Raw genomic sequence first — 18,377 nt, 5'->3', positions numbered from 1 at the left:
TCTGGCCGATGGACGAGGAAGCATGGCATCGTGCTGTCAAGCAAGCACATACATTCAGGAAGGATGGGAGTGAAAAAGCACGTCATGCTTCGCTCGATCTTACGTTACCACCCGAGCCACTGAGTCGCCCCATGCTGAGCCGTGGTGCAAGCTCCGACGGTCGGCTGGAAACGCGACTCCAGAAGCCAGGCTTCGTGCCCTATCGACCCCCGCTTCCGAAAGCAACAGTTCCCGACACCATCGATCCAGCTTGGAAAAAGGAATTTGGAAAGGTCAAGGCTATGGATCTGAAATCGTTGTCCAAACAGGAGAAGTCCCACCTTTTCATGGAGGAGATCATCCCTATGCTTCAGTACTTAGTAGAGCTACCTGGCATGCCATTACAAGCACAGAAGTACCATAATGAGTTGGTACAGATTGCATTGGAATTGGGCATATATGAGTAAGGTCGAAGTTCATGGCTTAGCATCGGAGCAATGGTGCGAAAGAATGATTGGGCTGATGGTACTGCGTATGGCCTTTTGCCTGAGTTCTGTTCTGCTGGTCACAGTTCTCGTGGTGATGAAAAATGGCGCGAGAGAATCTGCATGATGGTCGTTGAGGCTGTAAGCATATGGCTATTCCTCGTCAAGTTCGACAGTGGCATTCTTCTTCCGTCGGCCTCTCGTCGCGCCGCCGCTCTTACCGCCAGTCGTACCTTTGCGCCTTGCCCTCTTTCGTGGTGCTTCGAACTCACTGTCATCGCCGGCGCCGGCTGATCCAGGTCGTTCCTGTGGCTGGGTAGCAGCACTTCTCTTGCCTTTACGCTTGCTGCCTGGGTTCTCGACCGTTTCGTCGCCGGCATTCGTCTCCGGAACACTCATGTCAACCCTCGGCGTCTCATCACTGCCTCCTATAGTCCTCTGCACCTTTGCTCTTTCCTTCATCCTCCCAAGAGCAGCACCCATCCTTTTACTGTCCACGTCTCTTTTCCTAGGTGCAAAAGCCTCACCTTTACTGTTCGTCGCGGCGGCACCAACACCTACGCCACCCTCGAAGAAGGCGGTGATATTTGCCTGCGTGCCTTCATCGGCTCGGCGATTCATGTCTCGAATGACAGGAACCAGCACTTCGTCGGTCCGCTCCTGGGTCCAGCCGATGGTAGCCATCAGGAAGCTTCTCAACGCATCCAAGTCAGGCACACCCCATTGAAAGGGTGCAGGATCTGAGTCAACCTCAGGTTCTTTATAGGCCATCTCCACTCTTGGATCAGGAAATGCAGGCGGCAAGAAGATCTTTGTGGCGTTCTTGCGAAACTTTTTTCGGAAGGAATTGTTCTTGTCGACATCCTTGGGTATGCTCTGCATCTGCACAGCAGACCACCAGTCCCTAAACTCCGGAAGACCACCTGGGAACTCCCCTAAGATCTCCAATGCAGTCACTGGACCGACACCAGTTAGGCCTTCAGTGTAGTCGCTCCCCAGCAACTGTGCGATGGCAATCATTTTCTCCCGAGTCAGGTCAAATTCCTTCTCCAGATCAGTTGCGAGGTAGCATTCGACAAATTTGGCTTGGTTGAACATATTCTTGTACACTCGAGTGCCACCGAATAGGAAGCAATCGCTGTCATCGGTCACGATGCCATCTACCAACCCCAGGTGCACGAGCTCGGCACATTGTGCTTCGGCTTCCATGGGTGCGGTGATATATGGTAGTCCAAACAGTCGAAGAAGCTGCTGACATTCCGTCACCATGATATGAGTGACCTCGTCAGCATCTCTCCGGTCTTTCTTTTGCTGATTTCGCAATTGCTTGAGTTCTTTTTCATACTCTGCAATGTTCTGCGCAGCACTTCTCTGGTTGAGGGTCGAGGCGAAACGTGCATGTTCTTCGGCTTCCAGAGTGAGCGCTTTGAGGAGTTCCTCCTCTTCTGGATCGGAAAAGTCATCGAACTCGCCGTCGTCTTCTGGCATGGTCTCTTGGCGAGCTAAACCTGTGGCTGGTATTGGGCCCTCTTGTTCATCGCCGGAGACGGGTAGACCTGGTGGGGGGCTATCGTGGTGTAGGAGAACACGTTTTGATAGGTCCACATCCTCAAACTCCGGTGAAGGAGATCTCACGGGTTCAGCAGGTGACTCAGTATCGACGGGTTGGCTAGCAAGGGGCTGTGCGCTTTCTTCAAAGTCCACAGGTAGGGAGTCTGTCGTGTCCGCCGCAATTCTCGCACCGCCAGCAGGATGGACATCTTTATTTGATTCCAATACAGCAAGCTCATGCTCATCTTCACTCTCACTCCATGCGATGTCCTCGTTGTCTTCAGCTTCTGGCTCAGACCTACGAGCTGGCACTGTATCTGACTTCGTAGCTTGCTGCTCATTCATGATCGTACCATCGTCATCATTACTATCAGCTGTTTCGAATGGCACCGATGCCCTTTTCATCTGTGTGGGTGCCTGAGCGGTATACTCGTCGCCCTCATCATCTGCGACAATTGGTGCTTGCGCCCTCGCCATAGGTCTACTTTGCTCTCGCTTGTCGGGCACAGGGGGCTCGACGCGGACCGCGTCGGCCATATCGCCCATTCGGATTTCGTTGTCTACAGGCTTACCTGTAAGCTCCGGCGCTATCATGATAGGCCCCTCGTCGTCATCCTCAAGCTCGATGACATCCTCGTGTCGGGAGCCATGGACGCGCTTGGCAGGGGTCGATTGATCAGCCACAACATCCTCATCATCAGCGTCAAGATCAATGACTTCTTTGACGTCGCCCTTGCCCATTAGACCCTCGCCATTCCTACCGTCAAACCGGAACTGCTTACTAAACTCTTTCGCTCTTTCTCTATCTGCTCGTTCGAGCGCGTTCTGTTTCGCCATACCCTCCTCAAGATCTCCGCTAAACCACGGCGGAAGAGGCTCCCTCTTTTTGGACGCTTGCTCGGCTGCTTCAGCGCGCTCGAAACCTCCTTCGCCCTCTTCTGTCCGCTGCTGAATCTTCTTCTTACCAAGGAGACTGCTGCCGAGATTGAGCTTCTCGAATGGAAGAGGTCCTCCGAAACCGTTGCTATTGCCAGATATTTCGGCTGGCTGAGTGGTTGAGACAGCAGCTTTCGGGGCTCGTCGTGGTGTTGTCGTCGTCGTGGGAGAGGTGGAAGCCCCTGGTGGTGACGGCGGCGTTATCTTCTTTCTCCCTTGCCTCGACTCTGCCAGCGCAGCTTGCAGATCTAGCATCCCATCATCGTCGTCATCTTTGACTGCGGCATCTACATCATCATCTGGCTTCGGCACTGGCACGCCGAAGGAAGTCACCTCCCGGCTCTCCGGAGCCATGGCATTAGCACGCTTGTTCAAGATGTTGGCGATAGCTCTCGCGCTACCTTTTGGCACCGGCCGCGCTTCCTCAGCTGCACGCTGATTGAATGACTGATACCAGTCGTCGCGCTCTTCTGAGTCGTCGTCATTCGCGACTGTCTCCTTCTGTGCCTCGCTAGCGCCATTTTGGACAAGCGACATGGCTATAGCGCGACGTAAGTCTTCGTCTTCTGCTTCCGAGCTAGGCTCCTCGGCCTCGCCAAATAGCTCACCATCTTCATCGACTAATTCCAACTCCTCATCGACTTCGATATCCTCGTTTGGCTCATCTGCTACAAAGAGCGAGTCCGGGTCGTCTTGAGGTGCAGAAGCTGGCATCGGTCGCTGCTTGACTCTTCGACTCATCCCGCCACCACGCCGTGACGCGTCGCCCGTCTTCCGCTGCCTGCCAATCGCAGTATCAATACCTCGTTCAATCTTCGGAAGCCGATTGAGACCCTCAACCGGCACATCCTCAAACCCATCATCTTCACTCTCGCTGCTCTCTTGCTTTGCGGCGACCTTAGGCTTATCCAGATCGATCGCCGTCTCTCGCTTGGTACCCTCATCACTAATAACACAGAGAGCATAACCACCTTCCACGCCATCATTCTTGACCAAGACATACTCGCGTGCCCTCTCGCCAGCCACTCGGTTACCGGCTCCAGTGTACTTAATGTCACCGTCATTGATGTTCATGAGGCGTGTAGTGAGCTCGTTACGTTCCCGGACTCGGTCGATCTGGAAGCGAGAGAAGGCCATGCGATCCGGGAACATGCTGTCTAGCTGCTCCTTGCTGTGACCCATACGCAGTCGTGAGCGGAGCCGAGCAGCATTCAAGATATTGTAACGGTCTGATGCAGGCAAAGACATGAAGAAAGCACTATCGTACTCAATCTTGCTGAAGTCGTAGACATTAATGTCCTCGCCTGTATCGAACTGCCGAGCATACGCCTCCAACTCTTCCAGACTCATGACACGAGGATCGTTAGGGCCGCCCATTTCGTGCATGCCAGTCTCCATACCCGGTAGATGATAGGCGTCTTTCTTCCGAAACTTGCGGTTCTCCTGTCTTTCCTGCTGCGTCATCTGGATTTCATCTACGTAGACCAAGCCCTCATCTGGTACGGCTTCTTCTTCTTCTTCAGCTCGTCGATCCCGAGCATCCTTGCGCCTCTGCTCGTCTTCTTCGGCTCGTCGCTGCATCTGCACCGCCAACATACGTCCAGCGGTACGCACTGCATCGTCTCGTCGGCCTTCTCGTCGGCGCTTGCGAGACGTGATGGTTTGCCGTTTCAAAGCAGGAGCTCCGCCATCGAACACAAACACCGGCTTGATCCCGAAGAACAGAAGCTTGCAGATACGGCGGAAGAAACCGACTACATGGCTGTTGCGCAGAGCGTTGCCTTCTTTGTCTCGGACAGCCTTGAGGAACTGATATATCCAAATGCTAGCATCAACAGCTAGGCGCTTACGATTCAGAGTCTGTCAATGAACGTTAGTGTTCTTCGCCAACGGTTATGAAGGGTTATGAAGCCGCCACCTCTAGTTTTGTTGGCCTGGCGCAAGGCTGGACTATGGTCCACAGACCTGTGACACCCATCGCGCGATGTGTCCCGGGATCTCACAACGCACATACTGATGACAGCCGCTAAGACTTTCATTGATGAGAAACTAAGGTCTGTAAGAGTGTGATCATGTTGCGCATGCAGGCGGCTCGGCGATAATTTATCCGATAGTGATTATATCAGCAGCCGCCGGAGCTAGATCCAGCTCGCTTCGATAGCTGTACCACACCATGTTCGCATGCTTTAAGCACGGGTAGTCGAGCGGCAAAGTGACAACCATCACCGATAGTTGGAGCATCGCACTTTGCTAGCCAAGATTTCGTCCGCCAGCCGCGAACAAAAGGAAGGGTCGTCGCACTACTGATTTTCGACGCACCGCCGATATGACCCACCCTCAAGTCAGTATTCTGGGTCTTCCCAAAGAACTCAGGCTCATCATCTATGATTTCCTCTTCGAAGATACTGTTACGGAAGACTGGCTGCCACTGTCCCTGCATCCTCGTATCTGGTCTCAAGAGAATCGATTTCTGTTCCGATACAGTTATCTGCTTCTTGTCTGCAAGACGTTCGCGTCCGAAGTCTCGTCTCACTTCCTGTCGTACAGTGCAGACAAGCGGCCAATCTGTTTCTCATCCATCGTAGAACTCTACGACTTCTGCGAGCCAGTACGGCTCGGCGCCCCCACGCCCCTTGACAGAACGTCCTTCACGCTGCGGACGCGGCCGTGGGACACGGGGCGTAAATATGGCCGTCGGGCCCAATACAAAGCAGCCTCCATAGCCAGCAAATTCATGACCACGCAAGCTGGACTGCCAGGTACTTACAGCAAATTGTGCTTTGGCCTAAGGGGCTACACTGGTGCGAAGGACTGGGAATCGACCCGTGAGATGGTTTGCATGTTGGAGACGAAGCCCCGACATCTGGTGGAAGTGACGATGCATGAAATTACTCTGCCAGTGACTGATAGCACGCTTCGGGTCATGTACTGCTCTGTCACGCAGAATTCGTGGCCGCACGTCTGGCTCGAGATGACAGGCCAATTCAAGGAGCTGGACTGGTCGAAATTTGACGATATCGACCGAGCGAGAGACATCGAAGAACGGGCGTATGCAAATTCGCAAGGCTCACAAGATGGTGTAGCTCTTTAGCCAACAAACATCACCGATACAAATACTATCTCCTGCCTTATTCTGGACCGCGTTTCGGCGATGTCTGAGCGGCCTGGGGCTCGACTTGATGAAGTCGACGAGGAAGTGAGCCTCGTGTTAAGCATCTTTAAGGTAAACCGAAAACGTCGTCTTCTCCGTTATTGAGTTGTGTTCACGCCACAGTGGTGGCAGAGGTCGTTGAACCTTGGCTTGTGGTTAGAGATGTATTTGTCACATAGTATGGCTCTGACTTGACGGGTGGTCTCGAGATCATGTCTTTTCTTCTGGATAGCTTGAATTGATGGATGAAACCAGATTGGCTCAGATAAGTTGTCCTAAGAACTGTGTAATGTATGTCTGTCTGTAACTTTCTGAATTACACTTGTGCCTCTATGCGAACTATTGGCTACCTACAAGGACTCACATTTGTCAAACACTATCCACGAAGACCCAACAAAGCCAGCGTAGCCACCAGGTGTGATCGGCAGAGAGTATACCATCCACTAACGACCATGCCACGAGGTCAACAAAAAAAGCGGGTCAGATAGCTGGAGGTCTGAAAACACGATACAACAAGAGCGACTTTGAAGATCTGTTCCAAGAATGAGTATGTACAGCATCTCTACAATGTATATACATTCGCGCGCAGCATTGAACAGGTCCACGCAGACAGAACAAAGGGACACAATCCTCCCCGAAAATTGCTTGTGGCCCAACCCGACGAGGATGCATGATATGCACAACCCAATGCTCGCTCCAAGTACCGCTGGAGGAAAGAAACAAAACCAGGCCAATGTATACGCCATGCTGAGGTTGCCAGAAAACCGGAAGGGAACAGATAGTAAATACGGATATAGTAGTAGCGAGCGCGAGCGACCAGACAAAAAGCAAAGCGTGTCCTTGCTTTGTCGAAAGTGCCGTGTAAGCCACAGCGGCGCTGTGCTCAAGCTTAGTTGAATTGAAGAAAGTGTTGGTGTAGTGGTGAGTCGCTGGGTTTGGGGCGTCGGGTTCTGGACTTGAAGCAAAGATGTAGTGCATTACCAGTCTCGATGTCGACCCGTCCACTTGCCGAGCTTGTTGCATCGTCGGCCGACCCGTTGATCTGTTGCTGTATCGCCCGCGGGCGAGGTCTGATGGAAATAGGTATTACCTACAAGGACAGGATATGCTGCGCCTTGCCCTGGTACTCCTGCAACTGCAACCCTACCTCACGCATCCTTTCGCAGCCCTTGCCGGGCTTGACCTTATGCGGCTTTTCGCCCTTAGCGGCAGCTCTAGCGCACATCTTTTGCCACATCTTCTCCTTGCGACGTTGGCGTTTCTTCTCAAGGCCTTTGACGATATCGATAGCGCCACGCCTTGGTACGTCGTTGGCAACACCGACAGTATCGGAGCCTTCGGCGTCTTCGTGGATGGTTGAGCCCATCCTACTAAGTAGGAAGCCACCGCGTGGTAGAGAGGCAGTATGCGTAAGTTGTGGTCGTTCGGCGAGTGCCTTGGATGACCTCATGAATGCCATGGCCCCAGATGGGGATGCATGACGGCTGTTGGGTGGCGAGGTCATGCGAGTGCCTGGTGCTGGAGATCTATTCCGCCGTGGCGAGTGACCAAATAGCTTCCTCGTTGGTGCCGGCGAGCGTGCACTGACACGCTTGGTGATGGGCGGTGGTGGCGAATGGTGCTTGACTGAAGGGCGCTTTGATGGTGGTGGCGAATGAAACTTGGACGGCGGAGGTGGCGAATGATGCACGTTGCTCCTACCGCGACGTACGGAAGGACGGCGCTTGAGTGTCAGCTGTTCGTCTCCCTCCTCATCAACTTCTTCCATGTCGCCATGCACCATGTTCTCGCGATCGCTTTCGGAGCCGTCGACAAGGTCATCGTCGTCCTCCTCGTCCATCTCAGGGTCTGAGGTAGGGAAGGTAGGGTCGATATCCTGTGGTCTGGCCTTGTGCTTGGCAGCTTCAAGATTCTTCTTTCGGTTGATGTACGCTTGCTCCGTCGGTCTGTCCTCGTCTAGCGTACCGCACACGAAATCCGTAGAGTCAGGTAGCTCCTGGTCGTCCTCAACCTGCAGTCGATTGCTGATAGGAATAGCATGCGAACGTGCATGCCCGTGAGATCTCCGATGCAGTCTTTTCTTGGCTTTAGGGGACATCTCGTGGGAACTGATCGAGTTGAGCGACGAGCCGAGCACATCGGCATCGACCTTGGTGTGAGCGTGCAGCCTGTCGAGGTGCTCGACGGACGTCGCGGCTGTTGATCCACCAGGCTTCCACCACTCATAATCACTCTCCTCGCCATCATCATCTGAAGCGGCAAAGCCTTCCTCATCGTCGGAGTGGAAGCCCGCGTCAGATTCGTCAGATTCTTCTTCAACAATCTCATCGGCATCGTCTTCATCCTCTTTCAAATCGGCAGCCTGTTCCTCAGCAGTCTCTGCCTCATCCACATCATCGTCATCTTCGTCCTCCTCCAGCACTTCCTCCTCAACTTCTTCACAAGCTTTGCGGATAACGGACTCCTTCTGAAGAGTATCGCCAATCGTCAATCTGCTTCGGTGGCAACTCGATTCATGCATCCACTCCTCTGATTCACCCTCGCTGCTAGCGAATTCGTGAAAGCGAAGAGCCTCTCCTGCACCAGCACCATCAGAGTCGTTCGACAGCTTACGAGGAATTGACGGACGGGATGCCTCTTCAATCTCTGTCGGCTCGACAGGCTCAGCTGTCGTTGGCGTGGGAACAGTAGTGATGATACTGGGACTCTTCCTTACACTCTTAGGTGAAGCATGAGTGACAGTGCTGTCCGATCCACGATGTGGCTTTTGACCGGAAGTTCGGCGTTGTGGCGGTGGAGGTGGACTCGAATGTCGCTTGGCGGGAGCAGGCTCAAGAGGCTTGGTCGCAGAAGTCGATTTGGATGGGCACGCGAATTTGATCATGCATTTCCGCTTAGGTGGAGATGATGCAAACAGTCCGACTACCGGAGCAGCAGCTACTGGTGCGGGAGCAGAGGTCGGAGGTGTGGTCTTGGGTTTTGCCTCGTCCTTGCCACGACATGCAAACATGATACATCTCTTACGTCCCAAGGTAGCCTCCACAGTCTTCTCGGCACCCGCAGAAGTCTCCTGGCCAGTGACACCCGCATCGTCCTGCCCAGCGATGTTCACCTTACGTTCCAATGGCTTCTCGTGTATTGGAAGTGTGGTGTAGACTTGTGTCGGTGCTAGTGGTGGGCTAACGGTTGGACTGGGCATACTACGTCCGTCGTCGCTCGTGAGCTCTGCCGTAGAGGCACTCTGGTTGCTCCAGGTAGATTGTGTACTTAAAGCGCGCATCGTTGGTAGCGCATGCTCTTCGTCGCTATGCTCGGTTTCGGAATGCAATTGTCGCGTCAGCAACGACTCGCGCCTTTGCGACATCTGTTGCCGTGTTGTCGTCTTCAAGTAAGGTTCGGGGATTCTACTCGATGCCCATGATATGCTCGACCGTCTTTCGTCTGGCGGCTCGTCCACCTCTGCCATCCTCTCCTCACTGTGATCCATTCCCGTGCTTGCCGCTGTATGCGGCTGTTGCGCAGGCGGCGCCGACTTCCAGAATACCATGGTGACTGCTGAGTGAGGTTGGGGTGGCGGAGGTTGTTTGTGAAGTGAAGTCACTTGCGTTACTGTGTGTGGCAAGTGCGACCCAGTCTTGGGCCTACCAGTGCTATAATTGAAGTGAAGACATATCGTTCGTGTTTGAGCGCGTAATGTTCACGGATGCGTTTGGCCGAGGTGGGTGTGTCTCGAGTCGGCTGGGGCGAATGTCAGTGTATGTGCGTGTGTGAAATTGCGTCGCAGGGCTGAGGGTGGTGATTGATGCAAGAATAGGTGCAAGGGCAATGCATACAAGAGAGTGAAGGATGACCGACGCTGGAGTGGCTCGGTAGTGGCGTTGTCGGACAATCGCAGCTTGGCAAGGGTGCGCTTGCTTAAAAATCGAGTCGAAGAGAAGAGATCCGGCTGTGACAGAAGGGAGCGCTGGGCTGTCTGAGGCGCAGTACCCGAATACCCGATCGAGCCCTGCTCGCGAAGAGCTTCTGCCCTTCACGACAGATACAGCAGCGATCAGAGGTGAAGGAAGCTGGGGCTGCTGTTGCAAATGAGTCGAAGCTGTTGTGGGTGGGACCTCGTTGGCTGTTGTACCAGATCGAGCACTAAAACTTAGCTGCTGACCTTTCCGCACAGAGTGCTGCCGGATATGGTTTAGGCGTGGAGGGAATAATGCTCTCAGTCAACGCTGCTCCACCTGCACTTTTCTCATGCAGACTTTGGTGCGTCGGTGAATGCTGTCAGGCCGTTAGTGCTCAATTCACCGTAAGTATTATTATCAACGTTGACGGCGAAAAGTTGACGGGCCCTACATTACAAGCCACTCAAAAGCAGGATGAAGGTAAGCCGGTTATGATTACAGATTACTCATCACGTGATGTGCTTGTCCGCGGCGTTTCAACGCAACGTCATCATGCCTGCTCATTTCACACCAACTTCAAACGTGAGAGCCAGTGACAAGTGACAAGCATTGGCAAGATTATTCGGGAGTGAAACGCTGTCAGACAGGATTCTCTTCGGCAGACAGCAGACCGCGTGTGCTTCACAATTGCCGTCGCGCTTCACGCGGCGCTGATGAGAATGCCCTGCATACCGCCGCACAAAGGCAGAAAATTACGACGGAAGGCCAAGTCACGTGTTGGATGAGGCATTTATTCTGCCTCGAAGCGATTGGCGGCACCAATTCGGCGATCGGGGCTTTCACATGCTGCGAATGCTGCTACGAGACTGGTTGGTCGACATGATTACTGTTGAAGCGGTATGTCGCAAGTGCAGTCGCGTCAGACGTCTCCATGTGCCACTCATGATCCCTTGAAGGTACTTCGTGGCACACCAAAAGGCACAACACGAACCGGATGCTCGAAAAGTGCGACGTAAGAAATATTCCTGACCGTCATCGGGAGTTCACTGCGCGAGCCTCCGACTGGAAGAGCTTCATCCCCTCCAGGTTCAGGAGCTTCGAGTACGCGATGACATACCGGGAATTTGGTGCACGATTGCGTGGTCCGTCTTTGACAAGCTCCAGTCCACGTATCCGAGATCTGACGTCGTAGCATTATGCGCCCGGCCACCAACAAGCTATCTAGTCTGACACAGTTGTGTATGAATCCTCAGCATCCTCATAGCGCTGGCCAGATGACGGGCTCCCTAGCGTTGCGCCTACAGTATATGCCTCATACTACTGCACTGCATGCGTGGTTAGTACAGGCGACTATGCTGCTTGCTCTAGTATTCGGACTGGTCGCGATCGTTGTGACTTGCTCTTGGTACTGTTGACCCACGTCTCCGTAGCCGGAGATGCCAGCCTTTCGTGGAGAGACTGGGGGTGGGCATTTACTGAGCCATGAGAGCGCGGTTGCGCAGGATCTAGGACCCCTGGGTTAGGCTGCCGAGGGCTATCTGCGATCTCCTACTGAATCATAGAAGCCTAGACAACGTAGCTGGTCACTACACAGACCATTCCGCCTCCTCTGATGTGAATTGGTCGCTACCTGCTATACAGCATGACGACCCTCGCCAAATGTCCCTTCCGGTCACTACGAAGTCGCTACTCGGCATCAATCAGCACGGGTACAACGGGGAAAACGTAAGCCTCTTGTGTCTCGTAATCGCAAAAAAACGTCGACAAGATCTTCCTGCCATAGCCGTGCTATGTCCGCGGCTCCGAGCCACGGTACTCGCGACTCGAATACGGCGTCATGGTGCTCTCCTAGCATTGTTCGGGTCCCGTTCGTCTGTATCCCGATCCTAATCCCGACACTATCGAACACTACATCATGTTGGCAGTCCCTCACCAGTGACGGTCAAGTCATCCGCGTTGAGATGTACCACCAGGCCGCCTTCTTCGTGGCCAACACAACTGATTAGACCGGACCAAGCTCGAACAACAGTGCGGGCGTGTAATATGATCTTCCTGGATTTGGGCTCCACGCTCTAATGCTCTTGATTGTCAAATATCCGAGTGCAGTTTTGTGTCTGACAGCAATTAGTTTAAGTATACGGGCAACGAAGCCGAAGACTTACTGGATTAGGAGCCAAGCAATACCATAGACGTTAGGCGCTCCCAATACCACGTGGAAATCCTCGGCTCCAGGTTTTAGCTCTAGTCCTGACCACCCGGGTACCTGCCACTCGCACTCTTTGGGATTTAGATGCTTCTTGACACAGTGCTTCTTGGGACCTCTTTTGCGAGCGATCGTTCCTAAGGTCGCCTTTTTTTCCCGCATTGGTGATGACACCTCTGTGAATCCACCGTAGACCTTTGCGCTGCTCGAATTTGTTCTTGGTCAGTTCCAACCACGTCAGCCCGACGACGTCACTCCATTTCTCCAGTGGGACATTGGGTAGTCGACGACCCTGAGCATCCTTCCATGATGCTCCCGACTTCTCCGCCTCTTGTACTTCGTGATGAGGGCCGTTGTTTTGCGTGGCGAAGATGATGCCTCCTTTGCCAGTGCTCGTGAAGAACGTGTTCTGGTAGTAACCATTCGTAGCCTTGACATAGGCTTCAGCACTCCGTTGCACCTTCGGATCTTGAGTCCCCTTACCGGATACCGGATTAGCTCGTTCCCTGATTTCGAGGCATGCTCAGTCATCTTTGTATGCTTCCACGAGATGTCAATGCCGTGTTGCAGATCGCCGAGATCGACCGCACCCCAACCCTAGCCTTCGGTATCAGTCGCGCAGACCTTCAGCGATATATACGGGAAAGCACTCACTTCGAAAGACCCTTTTAAGTCCATCGGCGGCGGACTTACGATCAGTCTCATCCTGGGACTTGATCCATCCCCACCGTTCCTGTTGCTGGTATGATGTCCACTGAGATCGACTCTTCTCGCCAGGATCTTCTGTACAGAGAAGATATCTTGACAACAGCTCGCCTCTGTTTTTGGTCTCTTGTATTCTGCGACTCCATCTCTGCCGTCGAAGATCGTATCGATTGTTGTACGGCTGGAGATGGCAGTTGAAGTATTCTGTGTTGGCGTTCTTGTCGCGCCTGCAGCGCACGTCTAGCAAGCACCAAGTCATGATGGTCACGCCATGGGCGACTGTCGTGGTAGGGAAGTATGCTCGTTATACCAAACAGTATCAGACTCACGACGGCTGCTATGAGAACACACCGATGGATAGGAACTGCCATGTTCTAAGAGGCCAATTACGACATGACGGAAGACTTAAAGATCAACCATACTGGTGTGTATGGGTTCATCAATATAGGAGCCACGTCAACCTTGAGGCTTGTGGTCTCAGCAGGCCTGTTGTATAACAGCCATGCAAGCATGCTGGCAGTGGCAGCTGTCTGCTGAAGTGCGATTTCCGCTCCTGCCAACAAGTCTACAACCTGCACATGTCTAGTATCACGAGTATGATACACGGCATGAGCTATTAGTACAACAACGACGACCCACGTGTCACTCATGGTGGATGAAGCACCTATATATGTCTTCGATGCACAGCAGGATATACTAGTGAAGGACACTGCATTGTGCCTCGCCGCAGTACCTAAGTACTGTGCAAGCTCGAAGGGCTGTAAGAATGGTATGCTTCTATAGCAGACGACGAAGTGCTGCATCTTTGGTCGTTCTATGTTGTGCATCGGTGATCTTCATAACAGCCGCAAGGACCACATCTCTATCAAGCCGAAATCTGGAGGTACAGAAGCGGCACGATAGTCTCCTCGAGACTTCCACCGATGGCAATCACAGCGATGCTTTCGGAAACCTATATAGGCGCCTCGAGAATACCGAGCAACGGTGGGATGCTCTACGACAGGAAGGCCAAAGGATGTTGAAGCTATGCGACCTCGACAACTCGCAGCTGGAAAGCAAGGACAGGACACCATGGTTGATTGTCAAGGACCCCTTCGATTACGGCTACGAACCAGTCCCTCCCAAAGATGATGGGCCGTTTTAGGGTAATGAGATAGGCGCTCTTCAGCCTCTGAAGTCGGAACACATCGACATCGACCGTCCTCAAGATTGGGTACCCCTCAATTGGATGCACGAGAAGCAGACCCAGCCTCTTGAAAACGGGCCCGTGTATCCACCAACAGGCGCTCAGTTCCGCGTACTCATCAACCAGGCAGCTTCGGTACTGGTCGCCACCATTAGTACCACTCCGGACAATTTGAAGCATCCGCTGCCCATAGAGCAGAGAGTTCCACTGAAGCGTTGGTCAGACATGGCCTACCTTAGCTGGGAGATCCTGATGTACCAAACAGATGCTAGGACGAAGCTGGCGCCTCCTGAGCGCATCATCAGACTTAACATCTACACCACCAAGACACGTCAGGCCATTGCGCACGTGCTTGGTGGCCAGATGAAGGAGTATCCAGGTCAAGTCTTCGATGCAAGATCCGAGGAAGGGATGATGTTAATGGGGACTCCACATGGCAAAGGTGTGGCATACTTCTTGTTCCAGCACAAGCACTTCATGGGCGTGTGGACAATCGATCAAATACAGGTCTGGGACAGTGTTGGACATGTCCCTGGCAGTGATGGAGTGGGCAGGTGGCCCTCCATGGCCTTCTACTTTAAGCCTGTGGTGAGTGACTTTAGGAGCATAGACGGGAAGATGTTGAAGAGTACTGGTCCAAAAGGTGAAGGTGATGTAGGCGAGGAAAGTGGAGGACAGGGTCGGGAACAAGAATCAAGTCGTGAGCAGCAAGGAATGGACGACGTACGGCCAGGCACTGAGGAGCTCCAGCGGGTGAGCAGTAGTATTGGAGCAGAGCAAGTCGGTGGGTCAGCGTACCAAGCAGGTCAGGAGAGCAGTACTCCCGAACCAGAACAAAGGAAGGGCGACGGGTCTCGTTGGCAGAAGCTCAAGTCCACATTCAGCAAGAAGAAAGACGGCTCCGGTATCTCCTAGTAGTAATGGTAAATCAAGTATAGACGATCTATGGAGTGTAGTCATGATGTGATACTGTTGACAAGACTCATATCCATGGTCGTGAAAGTGTTCTTGCCTCGGTATCGTACGTCAGTGGTGGTCCAAGCTTCACGTGCAGCTATGAGGCAGGTGACTGTCAGATTGAGCCTCATTTGCTCATGATCATTACAATAGTGAGATTATGCTGATGATTGAAAGGGCGTTCGGGATGGTAATGGTTGGTGACGTGTCACGAGCATAACTTAAGCCGATCTAAAGACTTCACGACACGATGGCTCGACGAGTGTTCCCGAAGCTCACAGCGACTGGTCTACAGGCAACGACATATCTGCTCGGGATTGCCCTTTTCAGCATCTCCTTCCTCGTCTTCCTCAATAGCAGCATCTCGTTCGTGGTGACGGAGGTCATTGGGCAAAAGGAACATGTGGGTGATGCAGTCGGCACACTGGGCTTCGCAGACGAGCTCTTGGCTTTGGTCGCATGTCCAGTATGGGGCCTGCTCAGCGACCGAATAGGCATCAGAACGGTGGCGGTCTTCGGCTACTGTATTATTGGGCTGAGCTTGATCGGCTTGGTACAGAGTGAAAGTGTCTACCCGGAGCTGTTGGTGGGAAGGCTGGGCTTCAGTATCGGAGGCGCCGCATGCTCTACTATGGTGACGGCATGTTTGCCAGCCATGGTAGCGAAGAGGGTGGAGAAAGAAGACAGGCAAAGTGGAGAAGAGCAAGGTGTAGCTAGTGGTCATGCTGCCCGCCTAAGAGACGAGGAAAGGCCTGGCAGGACTGGCCATGCCACAAGCCCGAGTGTGAGCAGCGAGCTCACGATCACCCAGAACAGATGGTCCTCCCGATCTCGATCGCGTCAGGAGGATGATCAGCTAGATGGCGATGCAGGACCTGAAGATGACGGTCCGGACACAGCAGCCGGAACATCACAACTTGCAGGCTTTGTGGGTTTGTTCACTGGAGCAGGCGCACTTTTGGCTCTAGGGCTGTTTCTACCGCTACCAGCTCGCTTCCAAGGCGTTGGACAGTCTCCAGCACAAGCGGTACAGACAAGCTTCTATATCGTCGGTGGTGTTGCATTCTGTGTAGCCATCTTCATTTTGGTCTGTCTACGACATCTACCAGGCGAGGAGGAAAAGAGCTTCTCCGCTTTGTGGAGGACCCCGTATGACGAAAGCACGCAGACTGATACTCATGGCCATCTGCATACGACCTTGACCCCAGCGCCATCATACTTCAGCCTTGTAGGACAAGCCGTCAAACTCGGCTTCACAGACTCGAATATTGCTCTCGGTTACCTCGGCGGATTTGTGGCCAGAGCTTCCTCCGTTGGCATAAGTCTCTTCATCCCACTGTTTGTGAACGCATATTTTGTGCGTAACGGACTATGTATTTCGAACCCAGACAACCTGACGGACATAAAGCGCAACTGTCAACGCGCCTACACTCTCGCGTCAGCACTCACAGGCATCGCAGAAACAGCTGCACTGATATGTGCACCTCTCTTTGGCTGGTTAGGAGGAAAAGTCGTCTCCGGGCGGAACGAGTGGCCACTGCTAGGAGCCTCAGCTGTCGGTGTCGGAGGATACGTAGCTTTCGGCTTCTTGCGAAACCCAGACGCCTTCCACGGAGATGGTGGACAATGGGCTTTACTAGCCGTTATACTGATCGGTATTAGTCAGATCGGTAGCATAGTCTGCTCACTCGGCATACTCGGCCGCGGCATTAATGGCCCATCCTCGCGAAAGAGAGCGACATCGAGCGATCAGAAACGACTATCCACTGCATCGACCATGAACGCTGGTGCAATAGGACCAGTAGGTGGTGATGAGATCGCGCCGCTGCTACCGCAAAGTATGCATGAACCACAAGTAAGGTCTGACAGATCGCACTTGAAGGGCAGTATTGCTGGCGTATATAGCTTCGCGGGTGGCGCAGGTATATTGCTACTCACGAAGCTAGGTGGTGCGTTGTTCGACAGCTGGACAGAGGGAGCACCATTCTTCTTGATGGCTATCTTTAATGCCATTTTGTTTATCGCTGTTCTGGCCATCGGTGGTGGCAAGGCACTGTTCCGAAGACAACAACAAGCACAGAAGCCTGTAGTGCAGGATTGAGCAAGCGAGTTGTTCAATGACATGCTCTTTTGCACACCAGCTGTATTATCTCCTCCACGCTCCTGTACGACCGTTCATCTGATTCAAAGCACGATGACCTTCTTGCGTGGTCGATATATGGTCATGAGTCCGCAGGCCGCCGTGTGATACACGCTTCCAACCGGGAACACCATGAGTCGAGGGTGTTTCCAATGTCCATAAGTCCATCAGAAGCACGGTAACCACAAGCGACCTGAACGCAAGTGCTCGTCCGGTCCTGTGGTAGCTGGACACCAGGCTCACGCCCAACAAGGCACTCTCCGATGGCATGGAGTCGGCTATGCATCGTTTCAGTCAGCTGCCCTGGATGAGAACAATGTGGCCATTGTTCAAAAGTTCTTGGCGGATCGGCTGGGGTGGTGTCGCTGCACGTTAGTATTGTTGAGCTGGTCGCTTTGTTCAAACTCCATAAATCGCCACGTACAGCCGAGCTATAAACAATGAGATATATCACCAGCTTAAGGATTGACCAACTATCGAGACGATCATCACCTTAGAAAACAAGCAGAGTCTCACACGAACATAACAAACTCTACCAAGATGAAACTCAACGACCTCCTCGCCCTCGCCACAGCTATCGTCCTCACCCAAGCAGATCCCTACGACATCGCCGACGACATGGCCAAATGCCGCTCCATGAAACACGGCGACAAGGCTGTGTCGGCCATAACCACCTTCTGCAACAACCCATCCATCCATGCTCCTTCCACCTACGCCCAGAACGGCATCACCAATGGCAACATCCACGTCATGATAAGCGGAAATTGCAGACCTCAGCAATGGATTCCCTGGTACTGGTGCGAAGCGCAATTCTTCAACATGTGTGCGAACTCGCAGATGAGTAGCGTTATGGCTTCTCACGAGTACGGGGATAATGGATGTCAGCATTTTAGTATCACAACGGGGAGTGAGTACTAGGCGAATGATGAGTCTTTAAAGAGGTCGGGGCCAGTACTATAGTCGGAGAGAATGATGAGAGTACTGCAATTCTATCGAAATCGAGTACAAACCATGTCCTGCTTCTCGTTCTTAGAGTATAGCTGGCAATGACGAGGGTCGACAGGGTTGTCACAGTGGCTTACGATTGCAGTTGAGAATGGTCGTCGGGTCACAACTCATCGTAGACACTAGCCACTATCTTGCCTGAGCGGTACCGGCGTTGTGGTACGCAGTGGCAGATGTTCTATA

The 18,377-nt window shown here is 53.1% G+C and overlaps 6 protein-coding genes across 6 annotated transcripts; 4 read left to right on the top strand and 2 right to left on the bottom strand.

Moving 5' to 3' along the window:
• Window positions 1-617: 617 nt before the first annotated feature.
• Window positions 618-4,929, bottom strand: RAD2 (DNA repair protein rad2; the record flags this gene model as incomplete). Its single annotated transcript, XM_064836606.1, has 2 exons — window positions 618-4,811; window positions 4,870-4,929. The coding sequence occupies 2 exons, from the start codon at window positions 4,927-4,929 to the stop codon at window positions 618-620; spliced, it is 4,254 nt and encodes a 1,417-aa protein (XP_064695997.1).
• A 348-nt stretch (window positions 4,930-5,277) lies between these two features.
• On the top strand, window positions 5,278-6,042 carry LTS14_003903 (uncharacterized protein; the record flags this gene model as incomplete). The annotated part of the gene is made up of 1 exon (XM_064836605.1): window positions 5,278-6,042. One exon carries the CDS (start codon window positions 5,278-5,280, stop codon window positions 6,040-6,042), a length of 765 nt encoding a protein of 254 aa, XP_064695996.1.
• A 1,150-nt stretch (window positions 6,043-7,192) lies between these two features.
• On the bottom strand, window positions 7,193-9,649 carry LTS14_003902 (uncharacterized protein; the record flags this gene model as incomplete). Its single annotated transcript, XM_064836604.1, has 1 exon — window positions 7,193-9,649. One exon carries the CDS (start codon window positions 9,647-9,649, stop codon window positions 7,193-7,195), a length of 2,457 nt encoding a protein of 818 aa, XP_064695995.1.
• A 4,485-nt stretch (window positions 9,650-14,134) lies between these two features.
• Window positions 14,135-15,007, top strand: LTS14_003901 (uncharacterized protein; the record flags this gene model as incomplete). Its single annotated transcript, XM_064836603.1, has 1 exon — window positions 14,135-15,007. One exon carries the CDS (start codon window positions 14,135-14,137, stop codon window positions 15,005-15,007), a length of 873 nt encoding a protein of 290 aa, XP_064695994.1.
• Window positions 15,008-15,299: 292 nt separating this feature from the next.
• LTS14_003900 (uncharacterized protein) lies at window positions 15,300-17,150 on the top strand (the record flags this gene model as incomplete). Its single annotated transcript, XM_064836602.1, has 1 exon — window positions 15,300-17,150. The coding sequence occupies one exon, from the start codon at window positions 15,300-15,302 to the stop codon at window positions 17,148-17,150; it is 1,851 nt and encodes a 616-aa protein (XP_064695993.1).
• A 579-nt stretch (window positions 17,151-17,729) lies between these two features.
• LTS14_003899 (uncharacterized protein) lies at window positions 17,730-18,107 on the top strand (the record flags this gene model as incomplete). The annotated part of the gene is made up of 1 exon (XM_064836601.1): window positions 17,730-18,107. The coding sequence occupies one exon, from the start codon at window positions 17,730-17,732 to the stop codon at window positions 18,105-18,107; it is 378 nt and encodes a 125-aa protein (XP_064695992.1).
• Between the last annotated feature and the right edge of the window lie 270 nt (window positions 18,108-18,377).

Source organism: Recurvomyces mirabilis (genome assembly GCF_035927965.1).
Source record: "Recurvomyces mirabilis strain CCFEE 5264 chromosome Unknown scaffold_8, whole genome shotgun sequence".
Lineage (NCBI taxonomy): Eukaryota > Fungi > Ascomycota > Dothideomycetes > Mycosphaerellales > Teratosphaeriaceae > Recurvomyces > Recurvomyces mirabilis.
This window is presented reverse-complemented; position numbering and strand designations above follow the sequence as displayed.